We start from the raw sequence: 10,547 nt of genomic DNA, 5'->3' as shown, positions 1-10,547 counted from the left end.
TGTCATAGTATGTTATTTTTGCTTTCACAGCATTTTTGCACTGCCTATTATATCTGACACTTCCACACTAGAACTGTGTACTGGTCGGCGCTACACTGTCACTTACTGTGCCCGTTGTCCTGTTTTAGTAACTACTGTACTGTCTTGTGGTGTTTGCACACGTTTGCATGTGCACTTTATGTAGATTGTGTAGACTATATTTTTGTTCTGTGTCATCTCATGTGGTTAGTGTGCTGTTTTATGTAGCACCATGGTACTGGAGGAACGCAGTTTCATTTCACTGTGTACTGTACCAGCTGTATATGGTTGAAATGGCAACAAAAGCCACTTGACTTGACTTGTTGTTTAAATGGACAGCCCTTTACCTTCTGGGTAGCAAAGATCAGGTTCCAATCCTTTATTTAAACAAGAATACTTCCTGAATCCTTCATAACCACAGAGAGTTCCCATGAGCTTAAGACTTGTGGAGACAAATGGAGCAGCTTCGCATTTTCATAATGATTGGATTTTTCACAGTTTTTGATGGTGCACAAAACCCAGGGAGGTATTCAAATATTTGATTCTGTTTTGGTTAATAAATAAAGTAAATTTTCTCTCATTTGTAGCTTCAATCCAGGCTTCATTTTATTTTTTGTTTGGTTGTCATCATTTTATCCTTGTTGTGTTTCTGTAATTCCCAGTCCAGCTCCACTTCAGAGCCCTTCCTATCTGATCTCAGTCTCCAGAGTGGTACATTTCGGTGTTCCAACCACTATATCCATCACCATCCTTACCAAATCATCAGTTTTAGTTATCTCTGAGATAATCCAAAGGAACGACAGCCTGGGCCGAGCTCAGAGCACCATCCAAGGAGGTAAATGACTTAAAAGAAGAAAAGTAGGAACAATTTGCAATGTTTATAAAGGCAGTCTGTTTATAATAATAATAATAATAATAATAATAATAATAATAATAATAATAATAATAATAATAATAATAATAATAACCTCTTTCTTTGCATTTTGTTCTAAGGATCCACTAAACTGCAAGTGCTGCCTCCTGTGAGTATGATTTTTATTTTCTATTTTTATTTCTAGATAAGCCTATCTGAGCTGACATTTTATTAAAAATCAAAAGAAAAAAAGGTCAGATTTGATACTTGATTGATCCATGTCGAGGAGTTGGTGTTATTGCAGCTTGTATTAAAATAACGATGATGCAAAACAGAAGTATAGCTCTAAAACACAGGTGGAATAGGTGTTATGTATTTAAAAAAGAACCACTATAATCAGTGATATCAGTGCTGTGAAATAAAAAAACTGAAATATTAGCAGCCTTGCTCAGAAACATCCAGAATATTTAGGAAAAATGACATTTCTCTTTATTTAAAGAGAAAAAAAATAGACTAGACTGTTTCCAGTTTGTCAGTCCAACTGGGAAAATGCTGAATGGTGTCCCACAAGGTTTAGGCTCATTATATTTTTTAATTTTTATGCTAATAATATAGAATTACACATCTCTGTTCAGTCAGATTCAGCAGCATGGTTCCCCAAAACCGAAGACTAAAGGTCAGCGGCAGCCTTCTTACAGTATAATAACTGTAATTATGTATACTTATACCACAGCACTGGTAAATCCTCAAATCTGATTGGTCAGATAATGTGGATTAATTTGCTGTAACATGCAGAAACACAGATGGTTTATATTAATGCTCTTGTAGCATATTAACATGTTATTGTTTCTATACTAACAGCTCCTCCATATACGTACCATAAGACTAATAATAATAAAAGTAATAAAAGTAATAATAATAATAATAATAATAATAATAATAATAATAATAATAATAATAATTCATTAACAATGTTTAATCATTAATATAGTGAAGTGTTCTTGAAATAAACATTTATTTTGGAAATGACATTTCTGGAAGGAGTCTTCAGTGTCAGGGGATTTTTATATATATATATATATATATATATATATATATATATATATATAAATAAATATATATATATATATATATATATATATATATATATATATATATATATATATATATATATATATATATATATATATATATATTGGCATTTTTCTGGTTTCTTGGTAACAAGGTGCATTTGATAGTTTGCTGTAGTAGAAGATAAATAAAAACTGCAGGCCATTAATGAAAAATATGCATCAGGTCACACCACCATAATTGATTATTTTCCTACAATAGCATGACCTGTTATGTTTTATTCATTAATTAATGCAATGCTCTCTCTCTCTCTGTCTAGATCCCTGAGAAAAATTCCAGCTACTGGTACCCCTATAAGCTGATTGTAAATGGTTATATTGAACAGACTTTGGTCTTCTCTAATTCTACCGTGCTGCAGTACAGCCCCAGGAGTGTGTCTATCCTCCTACAGACTGACAAACCCAAATACAAACCAGGCCAAGCTGTAAAAATCCGGGCTCTGGTCTTAACCCCTGATGGCAAACCATACAACAAACAGATAGACATCATCATAATGGTGAGTAGGAGCGACTCAGGTGTTGAGGATGTATGGTAATATCTCTGATCCAAGTGTACATCAGAAAAGAGATTAATCTAATCTCGTTCTTGAATCAGGACCCACGGGAGAATCTGATCCATCAGTGGCTGGCTGTAGACACTTCACTTGGAGAGACAGCTGAAGAGTTTCAGCTCTCTCAGAACCCTCCTCTCGGGACGTGGAAAATCATAGCTACAGTGAATGTGAGTTGATTTAGTTGCAGACATGGATTTCCTCTAACTAATCTGCTTAGCTTTTAAATCTGTTACTTTATTAAGCTTTTGTTTCATGGTAGAGTGCTGCCAAAAAAAGAAAGGAGTGTACACATTTTTTTTTCAGCTCATATGAAGCATATGTAGCTATAAGGCTACTAAGTGAGGGAAATTTATATGCAGCTACCACTTTCTCACAGTACACTGCCAAATCGACTTATCAGACATTTTCAATCAGTATAAACAAATGAATTATTTTATTACTGAAAGTCTGTTAAGACTAGTCAGGATTAGCCAGGATTAGCCAGAAAGTACTTTGGTGTCCTTTTGTCTAAGCATCAGACTCATGTAGAAAGTTGGAAGACAGAATTGTTTCTTTTGAGGTGATTGTGTGATGATTTTGATGGTTCGTACAATGCTAAACTGGAGACTGTAAGTTTTTATTACTTGTAAGCTACATTCGCCTTCTAACTCCAGTGCAAATCGGTTCATTTGGCTGAAATGTTTGTCTGTAACTAATTAATTGTATTGAAATGCTGTATATCTGTCAACACAGTAATAAGAGGGGGAAAACATTTTTCTTTTCTTCTTTTGTTTCTAGGAAGTCAGTCAGGAAAAAGTCTTCACTGTCAGTCATTACGGTGAGATTTTATGATAATGAATTGATTATGAAAATGTAAATATAGTGCACTGAAAATACCCTGTGTGATGATTTTGTGTTGGTTTGTTTGGCTGAAGTGTTGCCTAAATTTGAGGTCCTGCTCGATGTTCCTGATGTTCTTTACTATGAAGAAAACCTGACATACACTGTTACTGCAGAGTGAGTCCCTCATTCATCACTATCAGACATTTTCAAAATGTTTCCAGGCTTTTTCAAATATCATGAAGTGTTTTATAAGTAAAGAGAGAGTTGGGCATGGTGGTGCAGCAGGTACCGTTGCCACCTCTCAGATCGAGGTTCTGGGTTTGATCAAGAGCTCGGGTTATTGTCTGTGCACAATTAACCCTGTTCTGCATGTGTTGGTGTGTAGGTTTCCTCCCAAAATATACTCATAAATACATTGACTGCTCCTATTTTTTTTCTGAAATGCTTTCTGATTTTCTCTGGTATCATAATTCAGGAAATTTTAAATTCCCTACTTTAACAGATTTTCCAGGCTAAGAACCTTGAATGAGTGTTCACTGTCATGCCAAAAGTTCAGAACAAAACTAAGAAGTCAGGCATGTTTCTTTTCTTTCTTTTTTTATTTTATTGCAGATATCTTTATGGAAAGCCAGTCGCTGGGAAAATGTCAGTAGTATATGTTCATGACTTCCACGGCATAGCAACATCTTATGAAGATTGGAAAATGGTAGGCATCTGCTTCAAATACACTGTTTGATGTACAGTGCTGCACGAAAGTCTTAGGAAAATATAAAGAAATGCTGTATAAGATAAAAACCTAACTCCAAAGAAAAAAAAAAAAAGCAATAAATTGCAAAGTCAGTATTGGCATAACAGTTTGTCTTTAAAAATGCATCAGTATATCAGGGACACTTTGTGCAGTTTTATAAGGAAATTAGCTAGTAAGTGTTTTTGAGCATCTTGGAGAATCTGTCTGACTTTGACTGTCATAGTTGCTTTTATTTCACACTTGTTTCTCAGACTTTTGGACCTCATTGTATATACAGTATATTATATTATATTATACAGTACTGTGCAAAAGCCTTCATTCTTTACCTCTGTTTTATTTGTATTTTTTTTTTTACAGACCTGATAATGCAGAATTCATAAAATAAACATTTAAGAATTAGGTTGTCTAAGGCTTGCACACGGTACGTTATAATATACTGTATATACAGTTGGGTCCAAAAGTGTCAGACCACACTGAAAATCTGGGAATAAACAAAGTTATACAATTAAAAAAATTCTGAAAATAAAAAAAATCAGTTTTCAATTTTTGCACAATTTCCTTATTACAAGGTCACTAATTAAGCAAATTTGTGATATTGTGATGTTAACTCCTATCTTACAGATTGATGGGAAAGCTGAATTAAGCTTTGACGTTCCTTCGCTGTATAAGTCAGTTGAATACATATATTCTGAAGAATTTGACACAAGTGACTACGTTGACATTAACGTGCAGGTCACAGAGTTGCTGACTGGTAATTATTATTATTTAAACTTAAAGTGTAATATTTGATATAGAATTACACTTGTTGCAACATTACATGTAAAAATAGGGCACTTTCTTATAAGTAATTACATGAATTAATATGATTAATATAAAATACAAACCAGTAAATTGCAAAATAACAGCAGCATTTTCTAATACATTAATTGAATTTGTTAACATATAATATTGCTTCCTCTTTCTTGTTTCATAACTCAGATTTATTTTACTGTTCTTTGTGCTTCATTTCATTTCATTAAGAAATTATAGCATTTTAAAACCAGTGATTACGGAATAATATTAATAATAGCAAAGCATTTACTTATATGTAAGTATTAACATTATCTGATTTATTGATCCATATACAGATTTTAGTATTTATTACCATGGCTAGTTGTATCATAAATCTGTATTTATATGTTTAATTATGCCACAAAGTCTGGCATTACAAAGACCATAACCTATTCATTCCCCATAATTTTTCTAAAACTGCATGTCTTCCACATGTCTGTGAAGGGCTTTGGGCTAATATATATATTTTTTTTTCTATAGGTGTCACATACAACAGCTCTGTTCGGGTTTCTGTTGCGATGTATAGATATAATCTGGAGTTTCAGCAGTATCCATCCACCATAAAGCCATCTCTGAACTTCTCTGCGCAGGTGAGTGCAAGATAAAGCCAACAGATCATTTTAAATGAAACTCATTATTGTAGCTTGATATCATGTGCATACAAATCTGTAATTAAACTTTAATTCATAAAGTTAAAATATAAAATGTCCCCTTTAAGAGGAACATCGGTATACCTGCTCATTCATGAAACTATCCAATCAGCCAGCACAATGCATGAAATCATGCAGCATCAGTTAATGTTCACGTCAAACATGGGGGAAATGTGAGCTCAGCGACTTTAACCATGGCATGATTGTTAGTGACAAATTTGAGTATTTTAGAAACTGCCAATATCCTGGGATTTTCACGCAGTACACAGAATGGTGTGGGGGGAAAGAAGGCTAAAAAAATTCAGTGACTTGAATAGACTTGAATAGAAACACTTCTGTGCTGGTTGCAGCTGAGAGCAAGGCTACGGGAACTCAAATAAGCACTCTTTACAACAAAGGAGAGCAGAAAAGCATCTCAGAATGCATCATATGTCCAACAAACAAACAACAAACAAAGTGTGATAGTGTAACAGATTTAGTTTTTCACAAAGAGAATTTTGACTTAACATCATAGTTTATTATTATTATTATTATTATTATTATTATTATTATTATTATTATTATTATTATTATTATGTTACAGTAATTCATGTACACACATCATCCAGATTCCAGATTTAATACATTTCATTTTTAACTTTCTTATTCTATTAACTGTTGTTTTTATTCTTCTTTATCCTTATCCTTACTTGTTTTTTTTATCCTTTATATTTTTCTCAGGATAAACCTGACTTTTAAAATTTTTTATTATTTCAAATTTCTTAAATATTTTACAGAAGTTCATCTGAGTGCAAGCGTTTATGCTGGATTTGTATTTTACACTTTCAGAAAAAAAACCCAACTATTTTTGGTAATTTGGACCTGAACAGAACATAAAGGTTAATTTGAATGTCTTTAATTATGTTTCAATGTTGCAGCTAAAATTGTCCACCTATAACAGCCATCTTCTGACAGCAGAGGACCGAAGTCAGAGTGTAACTCTCACTGTGAGTCAGCAACCTCTCAGTCCCTGGATGTTTGGATGGGGAAAAGCAGCAAATTCCCAAACCCAGAATTCCTCATATTTGGAGTTTACACCCTCGTCTTTCCTTCATCCTAATGGAAATAATTCAGTGAAGATCTTACACCTTCCTGTCCCTGCTGATGGAGTCATCCCCTTCCAGGTTGAGCTCTCTGAAAACGTGGCTATGCTAACAATAGAGGTAATGAGATACAAGTGTGATTCCTGACACCTGCACGACATCTCCACCTTCTACTTTCTCACTGAATCTTTTCAATGGGCTTTTCATAATACATTGTCAGATTGCCAGCACATGCTTCAGGTTAGGTTAATACAAATCATTATAGTTTGAAACTAACTCATGGCTTTAAAAGCAGATTAAGAGGTGGGAGGGGAAGATGTTAAATAAGTTCAAATATTGTGGACAATTATATGAAGTCAGAAAGTCACACACTGTTTTTTTTATTTATTTTATTTTTTTGCTGTATGCCTATAAGATGTTATTTACATTATTCAGCATCCCATAAACATGCAGTTATTTAGTTTTAAGTATGTATTCCCATTCTAATGCTAATGAAGAGGTCCTTATAGAGAATGTCAGCTATTGTCAGGAGATTGTGCCATGCTGCCATCTGCTGTATGCTTTAGGCCCGATATGAAGACATTCACAAGCGTCTGGAGCTGTACAGAAGATACTCCTCTCCTTCTAGATCTTACATACAGCTGAGAAGCACAGGTTCTCCACAAGTAAGGCTGATTCTCATTCATGTTTTTCTCACACATTATATATTTTTATGATTAACAGTTTGTCCTGCAAGTGCTGTCAATATGCTAAAAGTATTTTGTCATTTTAAGATTGTAAGCTTGACCAAACCGTCAGAATTCCTGGCATCCTTCATAACAATGATCAAACACCTTTATACAGTTGCTCCTTTAACATTTCTTCAGTTTTCACACATGGACTGACCTTTTCAAATCATACCACAGGTATTAAGTGGGGTTGAAACTCAGATATCATTTAAAAACTTTGATTTAGTGTACTGATTTTGTGGGTCTGGGGTCAACATTTTGTTGGAATATAAATATACAGCCATTTCCCCCCTTTTTCGCCCTAATTTTGGTCACGCCAGCTCTTTCCTCTCATATGTCAGCTTCCAGGTGAGGAGAGTGAGGACAAACACCTGCTTCCTTTCAGATATGTGGAGTCAGTCACTGCATATTTTTTGAACTGCTGCAACACAAAGCATCAAAACACATTTGGTTATTTCCTCTTCCTCAAACACATACGCCCACTACTGGCTAGTGTTGCTGTGTTGGACAGGGGAGTGAGAGTATCTCATCCCTGCCACCTATATTTTGCTCCCTTAGCTTCTAGCAACCGATGGGTGTGCTATCATTGAGATTTGAACTAGCTATCTCTTGACTATGGGATGTTGCACCACTTGAGAGACTTACAGCCCGGATTTTAGCCTCCTGCTAAAGGAAACCCAGTTTTGGGATAAAGTATCTTGGCCCTGTTCCACTAGCCAGGCCATTGGCCAAAAAAGATTGATATTGATATGGGGCCATCCTCAGCAGCAGTAAGTGGTTCCCAAGTGATGAATCAAATTGTTGGTGAAGTTCATTTGCTGCATTTTTTGGGTTGCTCTCAGGAATGGCTTAATATTATTTTTGTTTGTTTGTTTGTTTTTTCAACTTTTTTGGAGGGTAAAAATGTTAATGGTTGGGGGCACGGTGGCTTAGTGGTTAACACGTTTGCCTCACACCTCCAGGGTTGGGGATTCGATTCCCGCTGCTGCCCTGTGTGTGCAGAGTTTGCATGTTCTCCCCATGCTGTGGGGCTTCCTCTGGGGACTCCAGTTCCCTCCCCCAGTCAAAAGACATATATGGTTTGATTGGCATGTCCAAAATGTCCATAGTGTTTGAATGGGTGTGTGTATGTGATTGTGCCCTGAGATGGATTGGCACCCTGTCCTCGGTATCTCCCACCTTGTGCCCCATGCTCCCTGGGATAGGCTCCAGGTTCCCTACAACCCTATGTGGTATAGAAAATGGCTGGACGGATGTTAATGGGTAACAGTGTTTTTGCTTTTCTTTTTTGTACCCATTACCTTATTTTTTGTAGGACAACAACAACAAAAAAATATTTCTGTCTTTAGTGTTGAAAGCTGATGGTGCTGGATGACAAAGCATTTTACATGTGTACAAGCCAGTGTGTAATTAAAGCAGAGGGGGAAAGGTTGTTAAAAATATATTATGAGAATGATCAGAGGATTAGAAGATCTTTTCTAATTCAGAAATGTTAATAATTTAGAATAATGTTGTGCTTATGCAATCACTGGCCCATTCTCTAGATGGGTGAAAAATAATCCTGGACTGCAATTTGTGTGAGAATACAGATACAGGATAACGTTTTCTGTGACATTTTCAGATTGGACAATCCCTCTACATGACCGTGGACAGTAATTTCCCCTTAACTGAATTCCACTACATGGTAAGATTTATTTCAGGTTTAAATATTTTATTTTCAGTTAAATAAAATCCAAATTGTCAGTAGACAGAATGGTTTTTTTTTTGCCTTCTAAATACAGTAAGCAACATAGGTTTTATGTGTGTGTATTTATGTATGTGTGTGTATGTATTTATGTGTGCGTGTAGGTAATATCACGAGGCCAGGTGGTGGTTGCTGGGACTTTGGCTTCCTCGTACTTCTCCCTGTCTCCCGATGCATCGTGGGTTCCCCTGGCGAAAGTGTTGGTGTACTGCATCCGCCCTGATGGAGAGATCATCAATGATGTTTTGGATGTTTCCTTCACAAAAATCCTGCGTAACAATGTAAATTCATACATTTTCGTTCGCAAAAACTTGTACAGAAGATACTCCACATAATCTAACATTAATATCAAACAGATGAACAAATGCAGTGACGTTTTCTTATATTTTGGAAATATTTTTTGGAAGGAGTTTCCAGTATCAGAAACAACCTTTTAATAATAATGCCTGGCAAATAGCAGTGGTATAAGGGGAATAAAACACTTCCGAATGTGCTGTTATAGCTTCTGTATCAGAAAATGTGAAGTTGCAGCTTTACCTCTGAATGTTTCAGAGCAATGGCACTGGAGACTCCTTCCAAAAAATGCTAAATGCTAAAAAAGAAATCTCCTAACAGAAATACATGCAGTGAGTAAGCGAGGCAGAGCAAGCAGGAGTTTGGAGATATCAAGATGCTTTGTAAGTTGGTTGACCAGAAAGTCAATGGAGTTAAAGTAGCAATCTTTGCCCATAAAGCCTGATTTCTATTCTATTACGCTTGTTTTGATGTTCACACTGATAGTTGAGAATTAATAAGCACTTTTGACTGCAGGTGTTTGTAAGTTGGGCAAAAGAACAAGCAGAGCCAGCGGAGAATGTGTCTCTGTCCATCTCTGTAGCTGAGCCCAGATCACTGGTGGGAATCCTGGTAGTAGACAAAGCGAGCCAGGACTCAGAACGAAGCAACGATTTCACAGAAAAGAGGGTACTGCATTCACACGATACTGAATACACATTCACTGTACATGACACCGAAGGTGATCCATTGCAAAGACAAAGGTAGTGGGTGTTTTCTCAGAATTATTGCTTTACCTTATTCGGGATTTTATCCTCTTGTGAGAACAACAGTAAATCCACACCCATGGGGTGATTCCATTCTCTGGCTTCAATTTTGTTTTATGTTCTCACATTGTCTTTGTAATAATAGATCAAATCCACAATAAGTCCTATGTAACCCAATGCCCAGCATGCACCCATGTCTCAGTGTAGTGTTTCACTTTTCACAGGTCTGTTTTTCAAGTCTGTAATACTCACGTCATGTTTCCCATTGAAGACCAAACATGATAAAAACAGAGAAGTTCTGTTGTCTGTCTTTCTCTGTATTATTGTACTTTGATTGAACAATATGT

At 35.7% G+C, this 10,547-nt stretch overlaps 1 protein-coding gene across 1 annotated transcript in view; it reads left to right on the top strand.

The window, feature by feature from the left end:
• The first annotated feature begins 451 nt into the window (after window positions 1-451).
• The window catches only part of cd109 (CD109 molecule), a 31,015-nt gene continuing 20,919 nt past the window's right edge, over window positions 452-10,547 (top strand). Inside the window, exons 1-15 of the mRNA XM_017455528.3 lie at window positions 452-544; window positions 681-853; window positions 1,012-1,040; window positions 2,262-2,498; window positions 2,597-2,722; window positions 3,333-3,372; window positions 3,470-3,551; window positions 3,990-4,083; window positions 4,747-4,876; window positions 5,437-5,546; window positions 6,524-6,808; window positions 7,255-7,353; window positions 9,038-9,100; window positions 9,265-9,441; window positions 9,971-10,123. Of these exons, the coding sequence (XP_017311017.1) occupies window positions 474-544; window positions 681-853; window positions 1,012-1,040; window positions 2,262-2,498; window positions 2,597-2,722; window positions 3,333-3,372; window positions 3,470-3,551; window positions 3,990-4,083; window positions 4,747-4,876; window positions 5,437-5,546; window positions 6,524-6,808; window positions 7,255-7,353; window positions 9,038-9,100; window positions 9,265-9,441; window positions 9,971-10,123 (1,869 nt within the window). The 5' untranslated portion in view covers window positions 452-473. The remainder of the gene's footprint in view (window positions 545-680; window positions 854-1,011; window positions 1,041-2,261; window positions 2,499-2,596; window positions 2,723-3,332; window positions 3,373-3,469; window positions 3,552-3,989; window positions 4,084-4,746; window positions 4,877-5,436; window positions 5,547-6,523; window positions 6,809-7,254; window positions 7,354-9,037; window positions 9,101-9,264; window positions 9,442-9,970; window positions 10,124-10,547) is intronic.

The sequence above is a fragment of the Ictalurus punctatus genome, chromosome 25 (assembly GCF_001660625.3).
Source record: "Ictalurus punctatus breed USDA103 chromosome 25, Coco_2.0, whole genome shotgun sequence".
In the NCBI taxonomy this organism is placed as follows: Eukaryota; Metazoa; Chordata; class Actinopteri; order Siluriformes; family Ictaluridae; genus Ictalurus; species Ictalurus punctatus.
This window is presented reverse-complemented; position numbering and strand designations above follow the sequence as displayed.